At 53.0% G+C, this 20,347-nt stretch overlaps 3 protein-coding genes across 3 annotated transcripts; 1 reads left to right on the top strand and 2 right to left on the bottom strand.

Annotated features, from left to right (window-relative positions):
- Positions 1-1,257: 1,257 nt before the first annotated feature.
- On the bottom strand, positions 1,258-2,208 carry LOC121152831 (olfactory receptor 12-like). The gene has a single exon (XM_040975009.1). It carries the CDS (start codon positions 2,206-2,208, stop codon positions 1,258-1,260), a length of 951 nt encoding a protein of 316 aa, XP_040830943.1.
- A 7,157-nt stretch (positions 2,209-9,365) lies between these two features.
- On the bottom strand, positions 9,366-10,313 carry LOC121152837 (olfactory receptor 14A16-like). The gene has a single exon (XM_040975023.1). It carries the CDS (start codon positions 10,311-10,313, stop codon positions 9,366-9,368), a length of 948 nt encoding a protein of 315 aa, XP_040830957.1.
- Positions 10,314-17,445: 7,132 nt separating this feature from the next.
- Positions 17,446-18,381, top strand: LOC121152842 (olfactory receptor 6F1). Its single transcript, XM_040975036.1, has one exon. The coding sequence runs from the start codon at positions 17,446-17,448 to the stop codon at positions 18,379-18,381; it is 936 nt and encodes a 311-aa protein (XP_040830970.1).
- Positions 18,382-20,347: the final 1,966 nt, after the last annotated feature.

Below are 20,347 nucleotides of genomic sequence, written 5' to 3' on the forward strand. Positions count from 1 at the left end.
AAGTGATGTTGGTAAAGCAGTGCTAGTTATGATAGCAAACTTAGGTGGCAGAAATAATTTCAGATGCTGTGCAATCAGGTACTTTAATGTACAGCTCTTCCATGAAGTTGATGCAATTTTCCTGCACGCTTTTAAATAAATGCACCCAACTCCGCAGTGCTCAGGGGAATGTGTGTATTAAATGGTAAGAGAATGGAGGCACACAGAGGTCTCCAGCTGCATTCCCACTTTGAAGTGACTGGTCTCACAAACATCTCACATGCATTGTCCATCTCTGTGAGCATTGTCCAGCGACTTCATGTGGAGCTTCACATCTCCCGAGGTGGAAGTGCACCTCTCTCCCGGGCAGTAGGTGATACCAACGAGCTCCTTCCTGGACTCAAATCCTCCTGACTTCCCCAGACACACAGTGATCCAATCAATATCTCATCGCAAAGATTGACTTACGTATCTATTTAATTGAGAAGCAGAATAACAGGGAGAGAGAGGTTCCGTCCACTGGCTCACTCCCCAAATGGCTGCACCAGCCAGGTGTGGGCTTCATCGCATCTCCCATGGGAGTGGGCCAGGCCCTTGAGCCGTCCCTTGCTGCTTCCCAAGACTCATCAGTGGGGAGCAGGATCAGGACGGGAGCAGCCAGGACTTGAGCCGCTGCTCAGCTGTGGGATGCCGGCACATCCAATGCTGCCCCACAGCACAGGCCCCCACACAAGTTTTTGTTACAAAATGAGATTTCCCAGTGCTCCCCTCAGCAGGCATGACAGAGGCCACTAATGGAATGGTGGAACCTGACAGCTTATGGAACCCTGAGCCACAGTCCCAGGACCAGAGCCCACCCCGGGGGCGTTCCCTCCCAGCTTATACTGTACCTGTCCCTGGGCCTCCCCGGGACCCATCCTCAGGCTGCACAAAAAGCCCGCAGGGAGAGAGGAGGAGTATCATCTGGTGCCCGCACTGACCTACACTGAGTCCATCACTGCCTCCCAAGACCGTCGTCTCCACCACCATCACACTGGGGGACCTAAAATGTGGGTTGGGAGCAGCACCCAATCCAGTTCCTAGCACTGAGGAGGAAAGCTGGGCTTCTTCCCCTGTTCTCCTGGGAGCTGCGAACTCCTTGTGAACGTGCAGTTCACTTTATTTTCACCACCCCTTACTTACCTACACCCCCCAGCCAGCCACCCAGCTTGAGAAGGTCTGCACTGGGGAGTACCCTTGCCAGGACTCTGGGAAGCCGGAGATGGAAGTATGGCTACATCAGGCAGCCCTTGCCAGCGCCAGCAGCCCAAAGAGTTTGCGGCCGGTCCTGTGCAGGGCACGCTGCACGTCGCGGTTGCGGAGGCCGTAGATGAGAGGGTTGAGCGCCGGGATGACCACGGTGTAAAACACCGACACTACCTTACTGCGTTCCATGGATGTGGCGGCACCAGGCTGTGCATACATGAAGAACACCGAGCCAAAGAACAAGCCCACCGCCACCAGGTGCGAGGCGCAGGTGGAGAAAGCCTTGCGGCGGCCTTGCCGTGTGCGGATGCGAAGCACGGCGCGGAGGATGGAGGCGTAGGAGGCCAGCACCACACCAAAGGTTCCGACAATGATGGCGCCGCACAGCCCGAGCAGGACCAGCTGGTTGACCATGGTGTCTGAGCACGCAAGAGGCAGTAGTGGGGTCACGTCGCAGAAGAAGGCGTTGAGTTCTCGAGAGCCACAGAAGGGCAGCGAGAAGGTCATAGCCGTCTGCGTGGCTGCATTCAAGCCTCCGCACAGCCAGGACCCGGACACCAGGCGCGCACAGAGCTGGGGCGACATGCTGGCCGAGTACCGAAGGGGGCTGCAGATGGCCTGGAAGCGGTCGTAGGCCATGGCAGCCAGCAGGAAGGCCTCCGTGGTCCCAAAGAGAGACAGAAAGAAGAACTGGGTGGCACAGGCCGCAAAGGGCACAGCGCGGTCCGGGTGCACACAGTCGCGCAGCGCCCTGGGTGCGATGGTGGAAGAGTAGCAGGCGTCCAGCAAGGACAAGCTTCGCAGCAGGGCGTACATGGGTGTGTGCAGGCCTGCGTCAGCCCCAATGAGCACCACCATGCCCATATTCCCCACCACGGCTACCGCATATAGCGCCAGAAAAAGTAGGAAGAGTGTAGCCTGCACCCCTGGGCCCCCTGCGAACCCCAGGAGGACAAACCCGGAGCCTCGGGTCAGGTTGGCCATTCTGTGAGGGCGCAGGAGAAGGACAGATGCTGGCCCCACTGGTTGGGATTGCCAGAAACGGGTTCTGCCCACCCAGCTTTTGTAGCTTTGTCCTGGGAAGGCCTCACAGTGAGCACACAGCCAGCCCAGCACCCCCAGACCCTTCTCCCTGAGGAGGACCGTGTGGCAGGAATCCACCCCAGGACTGAACAGGGAGCAGCTGGGCAGCCTCCCTCAGACCCTGTGCCCCCACCCACTGCCCCTGAGGGCCCTGCTGGAGCTGACAGCCTCAGGATCTCCGAGTCCAGGAGTCTGCACCCACAGGCAAGTGCCCACTGCAGCCAGGTATCTGCAGGCTGTGCACTGGGCGCTCCCGTGTCCTGCGGCCCAGGGCCCTTGCTCCACCCTCATAGCCCACAGCACCACATCTTCGCTCCTCTCTCTGTGGCTGGCCTTGCGTCGTTCCTGAATCCCTCTGTGGGGCCCTGGAGGTGACAAATCAGAGGTTTCCCCTCACCAACCTTTTTCCTTGTTCCATCTCCAAGCAGTGTGTGGACATCCTGGGATTATGACAGGCTACCCCACTGTCTCCTCAGCATGCCACTAGCACACCAATAGTATTGGCTATAAGACAAAAATAATAATGATGATAATGATAGAGAGTGTGTATCTTTAAACCAGTTACATCTTTCTGAAGATACTACGTCCTGGCAAACTTTATTACATTAGTAATTGATGTTGCTTTATCTATGGTGACTCCACGCCTGTTACATTCTATCACATTCACACGCTAAAGTAGCGGACCCTAGGCTGGCTTGAACTGCAGTGGGTTGGGATTCCACTGCAAGGTGTGGCTTCCAGCTGGAGGTAGGAAGCATGGGGTCAACCGTGTGTGTTCACAAATGTGTACACATTCACGTGGGTACAGCCCCCTGAGTGTGTGGTTCATGTGTGTGCCCACCCCCGTGTGTGCATGAATGTGTGTGTGTCTTTCCCTGTGTGTGCCTGTTCCTGTGTATGCCCATCCCTGGGTGTGTGTGACAGCCCTGTGGTCGACAACATCTGCACTGCTACGGCCTGCGGCCAGCAACGTCCACAACTCAACATCTACACTGTCCTTGCCCAGCAGCCCTGCAGAAACAATGTCCCCAGCACACCCCCCACCATGACGTCCACACTGTACTTGCCCTGCAGAAACAATGTCCCCAGCACACCCCACACCATGACGTCCACAGCACGCTTGCACAGCCCGGAGCTCCTGGAGCCAGAGCGAGGGTTATGCCCATTTACCGAATGCTGGCCATTGGAGGTTCATTCCCCGAGGTGTCCTTTTAATGAGTTTCACCTTCTCAAGTGCCGAACTTGGCAGTGAGACAGATCAAATTCCCATGGCAAAAAACTAAGCATATCAGATAAGCAAGCCAACAAAACAACAACAAAAAGCCCTCAAAATCTTGGTGCCTATCCTTAAAAAATAATAATAATGAGTATACCTACTATAGGTAGCAGGCTGCAAGTCCTAACGGGATTTTACCTGCTTTCTCTCAGTCGGGCCCATGGTCAGGGACATATCCTAGAGGACACAGCTGTGCGTCCACTCTAACCACAGCACACCAGATGCAGCCTCACGGGTGCCATTGGGCTCCTTTCTCCGTGGGCTAGAGTATCTGGGAGCTGTGCTGGGCGTCACAGGGAGGGCATGGCACTCGCCTTCTGACTGCCCCAAACATGGAGATCAGTTCATCCCACGCACTTCCTGTGTAAGCCTCCTGTTCACAGAGCTCAGCCCATCCTACACGCCTCCTGTGTGTGCCTCCACAGCTTTGCCAGTCTGGGGTTCCTACTTCCCCACAATTCTGCAAGAGCTTAATATTTATGTCCTAAGGCCTTTCCACAAAAAATGGTAAAATTGGCCACAATGTAGAAATTGCAAGGTGTGGGAGTAAATTATCACTAACATCAAGTAGATGAAGCCCCCTTCTACTCTGCTCTTCCCCCTGTTTATGGAAAAAAACATGTGCACGAATGTAGTCTACATGTGTGTGCTGATGCCCCAGCAGATTGTGGACTTCGCAGGTGCCTCACACGTCATACATTCTACACACTTTGCATTTATGTGACATACAACCTTGCTGTGCAGAATGAGAATGTGATAAGGCTGAAGTCATTCACGCCCTTCTTATCTGGATACCTAAGTAGTCAGAGCAGAGAGCATTCTGTATCCATCCTGACAAAACACGTTGTGAAATCTAAACTTCCCAATGACGGTGACCTCGGACACCTGGAAAATCCAGCAGGACCCTGGCAAAGCATGGACCCCAGAGCCACTGCCACGTCAAGAAGGACAGTGACCCAGGTTGAGCATACAAGGTCTCCAGGCCACAGCTGAGGGCCATGACCTTACACAGCACTGCAGTGTGTGAACACACCTTTCTTTTTCACTCCACAGTCCTAAACAGTTCTCAACGCTGACACTCAACGTGGTCACCTCCAAGTCTACACACAGGTCTATATCTACACCCAACGTGGTCACCTCCAAGTCTACACACAGGTCTATACCTACACCCAACGTGGTCACCTCCAAGTGCACACAGGTCTATACCTACACCCAACGTGGTCACCTCCAAGTCTACACACAGGTCTATACCTACACCCAACGTGGTCACCTCCAAGTGCACACAGGTCTATATCTACACCCAACGTGGTCACCTCCAAGTCTACACACAGGTCTAGAAGAGGTTGCTCTGACTGGGCTGGACTACCCATCGGTGAATGCGAGTGCCAGAATCGGTGTATTGTCCTGGGCTGAACAAGGCTGTAATCTTCCCCGGCATGGGTGGGGCCTGGGTTTGGGGAGGATCAGGCTGGACTCCAGCACCCACTGGTACTAATGAGAGTCAGGATGGGTGTAGAACTGGCTGGGCTTGGTCTTGGCTCCTGCTGAATCATGTGAGAGCTGTGTCTAGGCACAGACCAGGTGTGGATGGACTATAGCTCCCAACAGTAAGAATCAGAAAGAGTGTGAACTGGTTGGGCAAGGACACTATTCCTGCCAGAACAACAGGTGGACAAAGTCAACCCAGCCAGGGACCCACCGTATGCACAAGATCTGCCACTGGGAAGAGACTGGATAGAGGATTGGTAACCCTTTTGTCAGGTTACATTCACTGCAGATATGTGCAAGAACCAAGGCAAGGAGCAGCCCAAACCAGATCAGTTACAATGCCTTGCCAGCATACATGTGGGTCAGGCCTGGCCAGTTCATAACATCAACTGACAGATCTGAGAACGAGGATGGGTGCAGAAGGGGATGAGCCAGGACGCATCACCAGCCAGTTCACACTCGAGTAGGACTGGGGGCAGCCTGGGAAATGATAGATTGCAGCAGCAACCAGCACAAGCTGGAACTGGGAAAAGGTTGGATTGAACTAGGCTGTAGTACCCACTGGTGGATGTCAAGAAAGATGAGCAATGCTGCTGGGTTCCATGCAATAGGTGTGGACGACACGAAGGTGTGAAGAGAATAGCTCCCCTGTTTGGCAGGGCCCAGGGGGAGCTTCCAGCTGCATGGCAGGGCCTGGTGGGTGTCTCTACAACCACCTGAATGCAGTTCCACCTCTTTTTGCAAGGACATCCAACCACCCTGCTGAGAATTCTGTAATTTATTGAGGCATTGTTGTTTGCCTCTGTGAAATGGCTTTTACATCCAATGTGAGCTTGGGAGTTAATGTTGCCGATAACGTCTTGGTGAATGGGCCTTTAACAATGTATGCTTTCTCAGTGGCTCTTATGGCCCTTTGGCTGGAAGCGCTCAAGAATGTCTGTACTAACATCATAATACACGCTTTCAAACTAACTTATGGTTATTGAGTCCCTAGTTGTAGTGGAAATTTATGTTTGCAGTTTTCTGTTTCTGAACTTTATCTTTTCCCCTCTGTAATATATTTCCTCCTCTAACCGGTGAGTTGTAGAATGAGAATTGTAGTAGGAGTGAGTTACTAATTAATATGTGTCGTCTACTGAGGCATTCCTGGCTGCAACGTCAGAATGGATAATGCCCTGCGTTAAAGTGAAACAATTTGCAAAACTATCTTTGGAAACACCCACTTATCGATTGTAGAGTTGAAATCAAAGAGGAGTAAACATGGCTCTATGCTAACTGCAATTCTTTTCACCTTTATAACTCCTGATTTACTTGTTTAGCTAACAAACTGTGTGAGCTTGCAGGCCTAATGGCCAACATGACCTTTAGTGCCAATTGCCCCAATCCCCATAAACCAAGGCTCCAGCCTTATTAACCCATAGGGAATTCAAGATCGGGGTCTGGTTGTCACGGGTGGCACCAAGATTGGAGCCCAGACCTGAGGATAGCAGGCAGGGGCTGGCAAGCCAAGATAAACAAGGAATGCATAGTCCTTCCTCACTCACCTCTCAGGCTGCTGTAAATTGTGTCCCCTTTAAAGCTATGTCAAACTGCCCCTAAAGAAAACTTTGTAAGTGTACTGCTCTGTGGTCAAGTGGATGCAGCACTATGACGTCAAAGGTTTGTTCCAGAGCTTGTGACTGCTTCTGTATAAATAAAGCAGATAGCCTCCTTGCTTTGTCCATTATGATCCTGAAACTGTAGAGGTCCGTTTCTTTTCTCTCTACACCTATTTCATGCACCCTTCTCGAGTTCTGAACTCGGCTAGAGCTGGTCTCCAGCAACGTCAGTCTGGAAGTGGTGGGTGCTGGGTCCATGAACCAGAGTTCAGAGTTCAGAGAGTTCAGTGGGACCTGGGTCTCCTGGCCCAAGTCCTTGGGCATGCCTGCGTGGTGGATACTGAACCCATGAGCCCCAGGGATGGTGGGCCCAGAAGGGTCTGGGTATCCTGGCCCAGGCCACCAAACCTGCCTGTGTGATGGGGACTAAGTCTTTGAGTCCCAGGGGTAGAGGTCAGCAGGTCCCAGATTGCATGGCCCAGGGCCTTGGGCCCACCTGCATGGTGGGACCTGCACCCATGAGTGTCAGGGGTGGGAGGTCCAGCCTGGCCTTGGGTCTCCTGACCCAGGTCCTGGGGCCCACTGGCATGAGAGGGGGTCTGGGTTCATGAACTCCAGGGGTAGGGGGTTCAACATGGCCAAGGTCACCTGACTGAGGTCCATGAATCCACCCAGGAGACCTGGTCCTCCACAGTGTAGAAGATGGAATGGTGGACAGCAGACCATAGTGCACATAGAGGACATGGTAGCTCATTGGGACCTGCAGAGGACATCTGGTAACACAGAAGAGAATGGAGGACAAAACGTATGGGCAACTACCTCAGGCAAACAATAACAGCAGGTATCTGGGCGATTGGAGACTATAAGGTGGATGGCATCAGCCAATGGACATTGGAAGGGATTCCTCATCCATAGATTGGCAAGATCAACAGCATTTCAAAACTATCACATCCACGTGGGCAGAACCCACAGAGCATGCGCCATTGTGACCCTGGGTTGATATCAGGTGGCCCTTCCCCATCCTCAGATACTGGGATGGTGGGGAGGCTGGATATGGCCTAACCCCTTATCTCTCCCCTCACCCCCCCGAATCAGGAAGAAGAAATAGAAAGCTTGGAAACAGTGATCACACCCACTTCTCCCTAACCCTAAATCCTTCCCACCTGACAGACTATGTAAACATCATCTAAAATAAAAAATTTTAAATAAATGCATAAATGTAAAAGTAAATCCATGAAATAAATATGAATTTGAAAATTAATAGAATACTTGTAATACTGAGATAATTCAATAATTAAAGTAATATATTGAAGGACTTAGTTGATATCACAATTAGCTAAAAGTAGCATATTTAAACAGTGAATTAACTCAATAGTTAGCTAAAAATTAACACTGAAGCAGAGAATAAATGCAGTAATGAACTGTGATAACACATTGAAATCAGTAACTTAATAATCAGCTGTCAGAGTAGCTACTTTGATAGCTATTCTAGATGCAAACATATTTAGGCAATTAATAGTTAAAAATTCAATGGAATCAAACGTCCATTTCAAGTTTCCAACCCTGCAGTTGAAGCTGTCAGAAGTGAGCTGGGTAGAGCTGTAGGGAGCAAAGGCAGACTCCGCAGTGAGTGGAAAAAGGAAGGACGAAAGCTCAAAAAAGAAACAAGAAAACACATCTGGCTTTGTCAGGTGTTTGGCCAAAGCATGTGGAAGGAGAGAGAACTCTACCTAGACCCCAAACAGAGTGTCCTGAGCTGGGTTAAGCACAGCCTCACAAACCACGCTGTCTCGGGGACCACGGAGCCTCAAAGAGAACACAGCCTTGAGGACCACACAGCCTCAGAGAGCTTCACAGACCACACAACCTTAGCAACAACAAAGCCTCCCAACGAACAGACAACACAGCTTCACAGACATGGACAACTCAGCCTCAAGGACAATGCAGCCTGATGGACAGTGCAGCCTCATGGCCAGAGCCTCACAGAGCAGCAACACTGGCCGTGGCACCAGTTCTAAACTACGACCTTTAAGATAGTAATTTCCATAATATCAGTCACATATTTTCACTGGAATTCCATTTTAACCAGGCATGTGTAGGGGTGTCATCATTTATCAAGACCACTCTTAATGTCCTAGTTGATGAGAAATTAAACCTTGTAACTACTGAAATACTTTTATGATCAATTTTTTTAGCTCTGTTTTGAATAGAAGCTTGAGAAAAAAAACTTACTGTTATTTTAATTGTCTGTTTATTGTCAGAGAATGAGACAGACGGAGGTGGTCTTTCATCAGCTGGTTTGCTCTGCATGTGCTCTGCATGGAGAACCAAAGCCGGGACCCCTGAACTTCGTTGGATGCCCCCATGTGAGACCCACTCCTGCCCCACAAAGGGCACATGGGCTGGAAGCTGTTGTGGAAGTGCAGCCGGAGATGACACGCCATGTCCAGAAGTAGTGACCGGTGATGGACAGACGAGAAACAAACACCTAGCAAGAAACTGTGACGAAATGTATTCACCCAAAGTGTTTCCTACATGCACGTCAATTGTCTAAGGATTTAAAAAGCCTGATTGTGTCTGAGTTTGATTACAGAATACAGAATCTGATGGAGCAAAGGACAAAGGACATAGTAGCAGTAAAGGAATCCATCTGCTTTACTGCACGCTAGTCATCTGTCCCTACAGCAGGGGAACAGTTACAGCTTTGCTGACAACTGACCCCTCAGCAGTTTGCCCAGGGCCTCCTTCATGTGCTTGTTCCTCAGGCTGTAGATGAGTGGGTTCAGGCTGGGAGGGAGCATAGAATACACCACAGACATGAGCAGGTTCTGGGGCGACACGGAATCGTAGGTGGTGCCAAAGTAGGAGACGCTGCCGGCACACAGGAACAGCGTCACCACCATGAGGTGTGGCATGCAGGTGGAGAAGGTTTTGAGCCTTCCATGTGCAGATGGAATCCTCAGGACAGCCAAGAAAATATGAACGTAAGAGGCGACCATGAAAAGAAAGCAGAAAAAGGCCAGGGCAAAGCTGGCGATTAGGAATGCGTATTCCAGGGACTGTTCTCCAGAGCAAGCCAGCACGAGCAGCGAGGGGACATCACAGAAGAGGAGGGGCAGGACGTTGGGCCCACAAAAGTGGACAGAGAACGTGCCTGTGGTGTGGAGGGACCCATATACGCACCCACTGAGCCATGCTGCACTCACCGCCCGCACACAGGCACCTCGACACATGACGGCCTCGTAGTGCAGAGGGCGGCAGATGGCCACGTAGCGGTCATGGGACATCACCAGAAGGAGGGCCAACTCCGTGCCGGCAAAGACAATGATGAGGAAGACCTGAGAGGCACAGCCCAGCACGGAGATGGAGCGGCTGTTGGTCAGAGAGTTCATGATGGTCTGGGGGGCAGTGACGGACACATAGCAGATGTCAATCAAGGACAGGTTCTTCAGGAAGAAATACATGGGGGTCTGGAGACGGCGCTCCAGAGTGGTGAGGGCGATGATGAGGAGGTTCCCTGTTAGGGCCACCAGGTAGATCAGCAAGAAGAGGGTGGCACACAACACCTGCTGCGCCCGGCCCTCAGGGAGCCCCAAAAGCAAGAATTCAGTTATGGTGGTCACATTGGCCCCTCGCTTGGCCATGCTGCCCCTGCCTGTAAAACAAAGCAGACACCAACAGCTACCCTTCATGGACACCACACTCGGCTCACACTGCGGGGACAGTCGCTCTTTCTATCCCTGATGTAAGGCTTGAATCTGGTTGAAATGAAGCTGTTTGGAACAACACTGGGGAGATGTTTCACGGGTGTCCTTTCCCGTGAGGCTAGCTGGCCTGCGTGGAGAGGGCAGTCTGTTCGCTGTCCCTGAAACAGGCAAGGGCTTAATTACCTTCTAAACCTCAAACGTCTAGGAGACAGGTGTAAGTCACTGTGGCTGACTGCATGTCCAGCAGCTAGTGTCCTCTGGTGGCACAGTGGAAGACCACACAGTCCACGGCTGTGCTGAAGGCCCCCGGAGTGCTGGTCTGCTGGGAAGTAAAGGAACAGGGAAGGCGGGAGGGGCTGAGAAGGCGGGAAGGAGACACAATGTGGCTCAGATGAGGCTACAGCTGATGCGAGGTCAGTGTCGCAAAGCCCTGGCACGCAGCTCCGTCACAGTGGTGCCAGTCTTGCTGTTGGTGTAGGCTGCCACTTTCCAGCATGTTTGCCACAGGTCCTGCAAGTGGGTCAGCAAAGGAGGAAGTTTTCACTTCAGAAGGGCTATGGGTCCCATTTCTAAGGCTACGTAATCACCTTGTGCCCTAGTGACTGCTGAGCCGGTTAATCCCCGTCAGGATGCACTGGCTCCAGACCAGAAGTCGTTAGCACTTCACGATCTTCCACCACCCTATAAACAGGGGAGACTGCCCAGGGCGGGAATGAGAGGACAATCTCCCCAAGAGACCGCAGGGATCTGCTCGACAGCCACGCACCTGTCCCCGGGGCACCTCTCTAGAACAGAAACCAGCGGCTCTGTGCTGTGATGGATTTAACACTAATGACACGGGAGAAAATAAAAGATTCAGTTCTCCCAGATGTGCACGTGGTTGTCTGGAGGCTGCTCATCTCCTCCTCTGCATAAAAATGTCTTTTATTCCAGTTGTGTTGAGAGTGTTCCTTACCATGAATACCTGAAAGTATAAAGTCTGACTTAGCAGAATGTATCAGGCTTGTGATCTGTCCCAGCAGTGAGGCTGCTGCTTCCGGCACCAGCATCCCGTGTGGTTCTAGCCCCAGCTGCCCCACTTCCCCTTCGGCACCAGCATCCCGTGTGGGAACAGTACACACAAGAGGCGTACACACAGGGGCACAGCACACACAGGGCACAACACACACAAGAGAAACACACAGAGGGCAGAGCACACAGGGGCACAGCACACACAGGAGGCACACACTGGCATGCAGCACACAGGGGCACATCACATAGGGTACAGCACACACAGTGCCAAACAAACACAGGTGCTCACATGCAACAGAGCACACACAAGGGTACAGCACACACAGATGCACGGTACATGCAGGAGGCACACACAGGGTGACCTTCTAGTGTCCCTGAATGGAGGTTGAATGCCAGCAGTACTCACAGCCCCTTGCTCTGGTATCCCATTCAATGGCCCATTTTCCTCCCCTGAATATAAAAGTTGTTTCCAACATGGCAGAACTGTACGACCTCAACATGATGCAGCCATTAGACAGCAAAACCTCATCTACGCCATGAAGATGGGACATAGTTCCATCTATGCATGAAGATGGGACACAGTCCCTGGTTCGCTGTGCTGCACTGCTCAGCCCAGGCTCATGTTATAAACTTAGTCTTTAGCAGCATATGAGCCCGGCCATGTAGCTCCTCTATAGAGCGAATGGGATTATTATGGGAATAATAATTATGGGAATGCTAGCCATAAACATACTGATCCCTCCTGCCAACACGGAGGTTGAAACATCATCAATTCATCTGTTAAATTCAAGCCTCTTTCCCAAGAAGATGCTTTAGAATTTTCATTCTTATGACTGAAACCTGGGTCTTCACTCAAGACACACACACACACACACGCACACACCAATTTCCTTCCTCTGGAAGACTGGAAACTCCCCCTTCCTGATGAGGAAGCCTGCTCTGACGGAGCCCGTGTGGGTTCTGCAGAGGTTTCCAGGCCATCTCACATAAACACACTTAGAGCTATTAGAAGTGAGCATTCGAAGTGAGCGGGGTTGGGGCCAATGCAGAGGCATAGCCTGCTAATCCTACACCTGCAGCACCAGCATCCAACCTGGGTGCCAATCTTAGGTCCAGCTGCAGCACTTCCCATCCAGCTGCCTGCTAACATGGTGGCAAAACACTGGAGGATCTTCCAAGCACTTAGGTTTCTGGAGCTCAGCCGCATTCAGCCACGTGGACACACCTTGTGGCTGGAGCTCAGCCACATGCAGCCACATGGACACACATTGTGGCTGGAGCTCAGCCACGCACAGTTGTGTGGACACACATTGCATCTGGAACTCAGCCTCGTGCAGCCACATGGACACACCTTGTGGCTGGAGCAACTGTCATGTGAGAACATATGGACACACCTCAGCTGCCTGCAGCCTCGTGGACACAGTTCGCAACTGGAGCTCAGCCATGTGGACACACCTGCAGCTGCGTATACACTTGTTAGTGCGTTTGGATTCAGGACACTGCTGAGGATGAGCTGAGCCTGTGGCTTCCTTCTTCTCATCCTTCAGCCCCCTCACTGCCTCAGCAGCCTGCAACCACCAGGGGGCGCCCTGTGGTCCAGCAGGTGGCTGCCAGGGGTGTGGCCAGCTGGGCCCTCCCAGTGAACTGCAGAGGCTGGTGTGGAATGTGAAGGAAGGAGAGGAAGGAGGTGTGCCAGCCCAGGGTCGGGGGGTCGGGTGTCGGCACCACATGGGCACTGTGAGCCTGGCCTGAACACTCCCGACTCTTAGCAACTAGAGCTGTGATGAACGAGGGATTGTGTGTCCAGAAGCTGCATCCACAGCTGGGGCTGGGCTGAGAAGTAAGCCTGTGCGTTGACAGAATCACAAAATCCCGGATTTCTGAAGGAAGAGGGTTTCTCAGCAAGACAGCAGTAACCCCTTAAAGCAGGTGACATAGCAACTGCAGAAATGAATCCCTAACATTTTCATAACTAGGGTTTGTTTTTTCTTTCTCTGATAGCATCTTTCTAATTTGGAGCGACCTGGCCATTCCCAGTTGCATGCTGATTCCTATTTCTTATGTTTTAAGAACTTTTTTGCAAACCTGGACACCGGCATTTGTGGCAGGCGAAAGGCCCAGGTTGACAAGTGCAATTCCAAGAAGCAGGCCTTTCCCGTGCCAGAGACTTGGCCATCCAGCTCTGTGGGAGACCTGACGTCACCCACTCGAGAGAGCAGATGACAGTCGCATCTCTGAGGCAGCCCAAGTGCCCCCGAGAGACCTTGTCCCGGAAGACACACCAGGCTCGGCGATTACCCGGCCACAGACTGCTCTCCACAGGGAGCTATAAGTGACAGGAACAGATGTAAGAGTGGACGTAAGGACCATGAGAGCAGGGTGGAGTCAGGGGGAAGGAGACTAGAGCAGAGTCCAGGGTCACGTGGGAAGATGCCAGAAGGCTAAGAGAGCAGGGAAAGGTGAAGCGAGGGACGCAGGGTCGGCAACCTCGGGAGTGACTTCAGCTGAGAGAGTGATGGCGTAAGAGGAAGTAACGACCACAGAGCCCAGGCACCCCATGGGCAGAGAGGCCGCCATGGGCGAGTCGTGTGCCTAATGTCCAAGGTGGGATGGCAGAGGACAGACGCAGAGGACAGACACAGCATGGGCAGAAAGGCTGCCCCGTGGAGTCCTATGCCTGACATCCAAGATGGGACAGCAGAGCACAGAAACATGTGGGCAGAGACCACCTGGGTGAGTCCTGTGCCTGACATGGTCTGTCCGAGGTGGGCCGGCAGAGACACGTGGGCAGAGACGCAGAGGGTAGAGAGACAGAGGGCAGACACCATGGGCAGAGAGGCCACCCCATGGTGAGCCGTGTGCCTGACATGGTCTGTCCAAGGTAGCACAGCAGAGAAGCTGCGGGCAGAGAAGCTGCCCTGGGTGAGCCCTGGGCCTGACGTCTGAGGTGGGACGCCCAGCAGGCTTGACCACAGGTTTGTGCCCAGGTGAAATGCCCACGGTGCTGGCTGCACCAGCAATCTCCATGCAGTTACCTTCATGCAGAGTACCCACTCCTACAGGGAAAAAAATGCTTATGTACAAAATTGATTACTCCCCACGGGGAAGAAATTCCTGTGATTTATGATGTCTGGTAAGTAGAGTGTTAAAACCAGTTGTTCTGTTTCGTGCAGTTGTCTCTTTTTTAGAGATTTTTTTTTTTTATTGGAAGGGCAGATTTACAAAGAGAAGGAAATACAGAGAAAAAGATCCTCCATCCACTGATTCACTCCCCACATGGCCCCAATGGCTAGAGCTGAGCTGATCCAAAGCCAGGAACCAGGAGTTTCTTCCGGGTCTCCCACACAAGCACAGGGTCCCAAGGCTTTGGGCCATCCTCTACTGCCTTCCCAGGCCACAGGCAGGGAGCTGGATGGGAAACGGAGCAGCCAGGACACGAACCGGCGCCCATATCAGATCCCCAATCGTGCAAGGCGAGGATTTCGCTTCTGAGCCATCACACCCATCACAAAACTAGTTCTTATGAAGTAGACTGATTTCCTGGTTGGTTTTTAAAATTCAGAGAAAAATGTATTATCCCAAGACATCTTGCTTTTAGTGGTATTTTTAACTCTCACTAAGTTTGGAACTGACATAAAAACCACTCAGCCATGGAGTGGGTGCAGAGTGACCACAAGAATGGCCACTTGCAGTAAATCACAGCAGAGCTGATCAAGTCCACAGGCCACTGCGCCATTAAGGAACAGGCATTGCATCCTATTCCTTACCAGCTTTATTTATTTGGGGCTTTAAATTTCAAAAACTGAAGATAAATATAATTCTCTGTTCAGACGAAAAATATTAGGACAGAATTGCTTCTTTGACCAGTTTCTTTTTGAATATAAATTAAAATACAGTTTTTGAGCCTGCCAATGGGGTGGCCTTGGAGTTCTGGGGGGCAAAAGTCTGACCACAGCAGGTTCAAGTGCTGGGCGCTGGGGTCAGACCTCCAGGTCCTGCGCAGGTTCAAGAGCTGGGCACTGAGGTCAGAACCCCAGGTCCTGAGCAGGTTCGAGAGCTGGGCACTGAGGTCAGAACCCCAGGTCCTGAGCAGGTTCGAGAGCTGGGCACTGAGGTCAGAACCCCAGCTCCTGAGCAGGTTCGAGAGCTGGGCACTGAGGTCAGACTCCTGGGCCTTGGTCTCGGTTTGTGTGGAACAGCTGCTTAGAACCTGGGTGTTTTCCAAGACTGTTGAGCACTGGTTCCGGTACTGGCAACAGCCCAACTACAGGTCAGAAAATCACTACCCTCTCCCTTGTTCACTGCAGGGCTTGCAGCAGCACCCTGCCATGAGGGTCAAGCAAACCGACTAGCTGTGAGGCTGCGACACTGGAGCGTCAGAGCACCAGACATGCTGCAGAAGTGACACGGCAGAAGAGACGGCAAGCTGCTAGAAGGTGAATACTCAGGACACTAAAGGCAGTGGGGCTCCTGTACCAGGCATAGGGTGCAGGTCCTGTGTCTCTATACTGAGACCAGTGGGTACAGGTCCTACAGACCTCTGCACTGAGGTCAATGGGTGCAGGTCCTACAGACCTCTGCACTGAGGCCAGTGGGTACAGGTCCTGCGTCTCTGCTCTGAGGTCAATGGGTGCAGGTCCTACAGACCTCTGCACTGAGGTCAATGGGTGCAGGTCCTGTGTCTCTGCACTGAGGTCAATGGGTGCAGGTCCTACAGTCTCTGCACTGAGGTCAATGGGTGCAGGTTCTACAGACCTCTGCACTGAGGCCAATGGGTGCAGGTCCTACAGACCTCTGCACTGAGGCCAATGGGTGCAGGTCCTACAGACCTCTGCACTGAGGCCAATGGGTGCAGGTCCTACAGACCTCTGCACTGAGGTCAATGGGTGCAGGTCCTGCGCCTCTGCACTGAGGCCAAGTCCAGAGTCGTGTTAGTCAGTGTCACTTCATGCTTCCCTATTGAGGGGAGGCCTACTTTTTACCTATACCAGAGTCGCTTGTGTGGGGTGGCACACACTCAGCCCTTGTCTGCACATCCCCCAATCCTGGGAGCTCCCAAGGGCTCCCTAGCGCTCACATTCCTTGCCTAAAGAAAAGTGAGAAAGATACTACATCCTTGCTCTCCATCTGTGGTCCTAGACAGGACATGAAATGCAGAGTCCCAGGCCCCACCTTGGGAGAATGAGTTGGAGATGATCCCTATGCTCACAAATCAGGAGACCCTCCTGCCTCCCAGAGGGGGTCCTGTGTAAGACCCACCACTAAGACCCACCACCGTGTGGACCACCTGGCAGCCTAGGTTCTGTGAAGACATTGGGAGCAGGAGTGGTTGGGATGGGCATGTTCTGTGCCGGAGGGAGCTTGGAGTGAAATGACCAATGCCCCCTTGTCCGTGTTGCTCTTGGCATGGTGTGCCAGCTCCCGGAAAGCCCTGGGGCTGCACACTGGCACCTGCATGCTTCATCTCATCGTGGCAGGGGATGCTGCTTAAGTGACAGAGAGACACAAAATGGGCAAGTCAGAGAAACCCAACAGTTATTTCCAAACAAAGAGGTTTTAACTCTTCCAGTTCATATGTCCACGTTGGTATTAAAGACGAAGATCACATGTCAGAAGAGCACCGTGGGGGCCATGACTGCCACACATGAAGGAGGCCAGGCAGGTCTCAGAACAAGACAAACTGCACGTTGGCATTCCAGGGTCAGACAGTAGGGTTCAAAAGAACGGAGTCAGCGTACAGCAGCCACCTTGGTGGGCTTGGCTGTAACTGGACTGAGGCTAACAGTGATGGAGACAGACACAGGACTTAAACACTGGATCTGAAGTACACCTGTCTTCCAAAAGCACCCGTTGGTTCTGACAAGACACCCCAGCTTCCTGGGGTAGCTTCAGCAGCTCCTCCCTGCTCTAAGAATCCCAGACACTCAGCACACCTCGGGCCACCTGCACTCGGCAGTTCGGCAACCACTCCACTGCCAGTTCCCTGTGTCTTCCCGGGACTGCAGGGTTGACTCGCCAGCCGCACAGGCCTTGGCTATGTCCTGGCTTCAGGGCTGCCATGGGGAATGAGACACTCACCCAGGACTTTGTCCTGCTGGGCTTCCCCGGGCCCCGGGGCCTGCAACTGTCCCTCTTCTCCCTGTTCCTGGTGATGTATGTGCTCACAGTTGGCGGGAACATGGCCATCCTGGTGCTGGTAGGCATTGCCCCCCAGCTGCGCATACCCATGTACTTCTTTCTGAGCAACCTGTCATTCCTGGAGATTTGGTACACCACAGCTGTGGTCCCCAAAGCCCTGGCTGTGCTGCTGGGGAGCAGCCAGGCCATCGGGTTCACCAGCTGCCTCCTGCAGATGTACCTGGTCTTCTCCTTGGGCTGCACAGAATACTTTCTGCTGGCCGTCATGGCTTATGACCGCTACCTGGCTGTCTGCTACCCTCTGCACTACGGAGCCATCATGAACAGCCTGCTGTCCGTGCAACTGGCCCTGGGCTCCTGGGCCTGTGGCTTCCTGGCCATCGCCGTGCCTGCCGCCCTCATCAGCAGCCTCTCCTTCTGCGGGCCCCGTGCCATCAATCATTTCTTCTGTGACATTGCGCCCTGGATCGCGCTGGCCTGCACCAGCACACGAGCTGTGGAGGCTGCGGCCTTCGGGATCGCTGTTGTGGTCATCCTGAGCTCCTGCCTCATCACCCTGGTCTCGTATGTCTCCATCCTCAGCACCGTCCTCAGGATCCCCTCGGCTGGTGGCCGCAGCAAGGCCTTCTCCACCTGCTCCTCACACCTCACCGTGGTCCTCCTGTGGTACGGCTCCACCATCTTCCTGCACGTGCGGACCTCCATCAAGGATGCCCTGGACCTCAGCAAGGCCGTCCATGTCCTCAACACAGTGGTCACCCCTGTACTCAACCCCTTCATCTATACGCTCCGGAACCAGGAGGTGAGGGCCAGTCTGCTGAGAAGGCGGAAAGGGGGCCAAGTCCCCGCAGACTGACAGTGTCCTGAGAGGACCAAGGAATCTCTTGTTTTATTCAAGGAAGGAGAAAAAAGGAAAAGCAGACAACCTACCCCAAAACAGCAAACCCCCAGGTTTTTGAAACCCTGGGTGCAGCCACCTCCCCTCCTGTGTGATGGAGTGGAAATTTCTGCTGTCTGGACACTGAGCTTATCCCAACCAAATCCATAGTGAATTTAGATTTCTCTTACATTTGGTTTATTGAGTTGAGGTGCCTAGTGCAAATGGGCTCTACTAAACCTGGTCCTTTGCAGCATTTTTTTGTCACGTCGTGAAATGGGCTAAGGTTAACAAATAAACCAGGACCGAATCAGAGTGTGCATGTGTCTCAGGGCCATCTCCTTTTGAGTGAGTCACAGCAAAATGTATGCACACAGTCTCAGAAGCTGCTCACGGCAAGAGGCCACACCATCGTGAGTATCTCGCCATGACTGATGAGGAGCCAGGCGGGACCTCAATGACTTGAGTAATGCAGCAGAGTATTGGCATGGCAATGCACTCAACACACTGTCCTGTGAAGACGGTAATGAATGCTCTTCCCAAAGGCAAAAGTAGAGCTCCCACAGTTTCAGAGAAAGAACCATGGCAGCGATCGTCAGAGGAGCGTTTTTAGAATTTCCCTACTCAGGACTCCATCCCTTGGGGAGCAGGAGGCAGCCTCTTCGACCATCCACCCAGGAAGGATTCATTTCCCCACCCATAGCAGTGAGGCTGGGCTGGGCAGCTAAGCCTGGCTGACAAAAGCGCTGTGAACTGCTGGCACTGGGCTCTTCCCACAGGAGTGGGCAGGGCTGGGGGCAGTGTTTCCATTCCTGGGAAATGTCATGGCTTCATAAGTGGATGGGGGAAGAAGGAGGTACTAGGAAACCACACTCCACTAAAGACAGTGATGCCTGCAGCAGCTGTGCCTGTGCTGGAAGTCTGCCTCCCACAGTTCTGTAGGCATGAAAACTGGTGCACTTCACCGCTCAACCCCAAGGTCACTGTCAGTATCTCCAAACGAAGATGGGCAAGCCAGGGAAAACTCCAACAAGTCCAAGTTTCCACACATGGAAGCTCCAGAAACCCAGGGAAAAACACTTTCTGAAGACAGGACTCAGGCACAGTGGACAGCAGGTGGAGAGAGGAACAGGCATGGTCATGGGTCACGAACACCTGCCAAGCCCTCTCTGAATCTCTGTGCAGTCATGCATCCTTCCCGTGCAGCAGTCCAGGGGTCACTGTGAGGGAGCTGTGTGGAATATTCACAAATGCGCGAAGTGGTGACCCCACTGTAAACACTGTGACTTACACAAACACAGGGGCTGTGGCTCTGGGCCCAGCCGTCACTAGAAGGAAACGGGCCCTCCTCAGGCCGCTCAGCTCCTGGGCACTGAAGCACCAGGGCCACTGGGACGGGCTTCCTGCTGGCTCCTGTCCCAGACCTGAGCACAGAGCAAAGGAGCCCTGTGTGGGCTCAGAGCTGCATCTGCCCCAGGAGGGACTGGAACCCTCCATCCAGGCTTCCCTGTGGCTTCAGACCTCCCCAGATGAGCACAATGCTTCATTGTGTCTCAACAGCCGGGAGAGGGAAGTCACACACCACTTTGGCAGGTCCTCCCGCTCCTGGGATATGCCCCTTCCCTGCTCTGAGCTACTCTAACAAGTCCCCTGCTGCCCAGAGCAGAGGCAGCTGGCAGGGAGCCCAGGGCCAGGAAGCTGCTGAGAAAATAGCCCAATTCAAGACTGCCGGCTGCTTCTGCACCCCCTGAAAGGCACCCAGAGCACACACAGCCCCGGCGTGCCTGAGCACCATCCTCGTCCCCGTGAGGGTCTGCTGGGACAGAGGACGCCAAGTCAGACATCCCTCCAGGAATGCCTCTGCCCAGCCAAGAGCACTTGGAATCAAATTGAGTTAACCTGACACTGTTTCTCTATCCCGTGCCCATGGCTGCTTGTCTGTCTT

Source organism: Ochotona curzoniae, unplaced genomic scaffold (genome assembly GCF_017591425.1).
Source record: "Ochotona curzoniae isolate NIBS_2020 unplaced genomic scaffold, NIBS_Ocur_1.0 contig_1, whole genome shotgun sequence".
Classification (NCBI taxonomy): domain Eukaryota; kingdom Metazoa; phylum Chordata; class Mammalia; order Lagomorpha; family Ochotonidae; genus Ochotona; species Ochotona curzoniae.

Excerpts from the sequence above, each read along its gene's own strand:
- LOC121152831 (XM_040975009.1), bottom strand. The coding sequence starts at position 2,208 with ATGGCCAACCTGACCCGAGGCTCCGGGTTTGTCCTCCTGGGGTTCGCA.
- LOC121152837 (XM_040975023.1), bottom strand. The coding sequence starts at position 10,313 with ATGGCCAAGCGAGGGGCCAATGTGACCACCATAACTGAATTCTTGCTT.
- LOC121152842 (XM_040975036.1), top strand. The coding sequence starts at position 17,446 with ATGGGGAATGAGACACTCACCCAGGACTTTGTCCTGCTGGGCTTCCCC.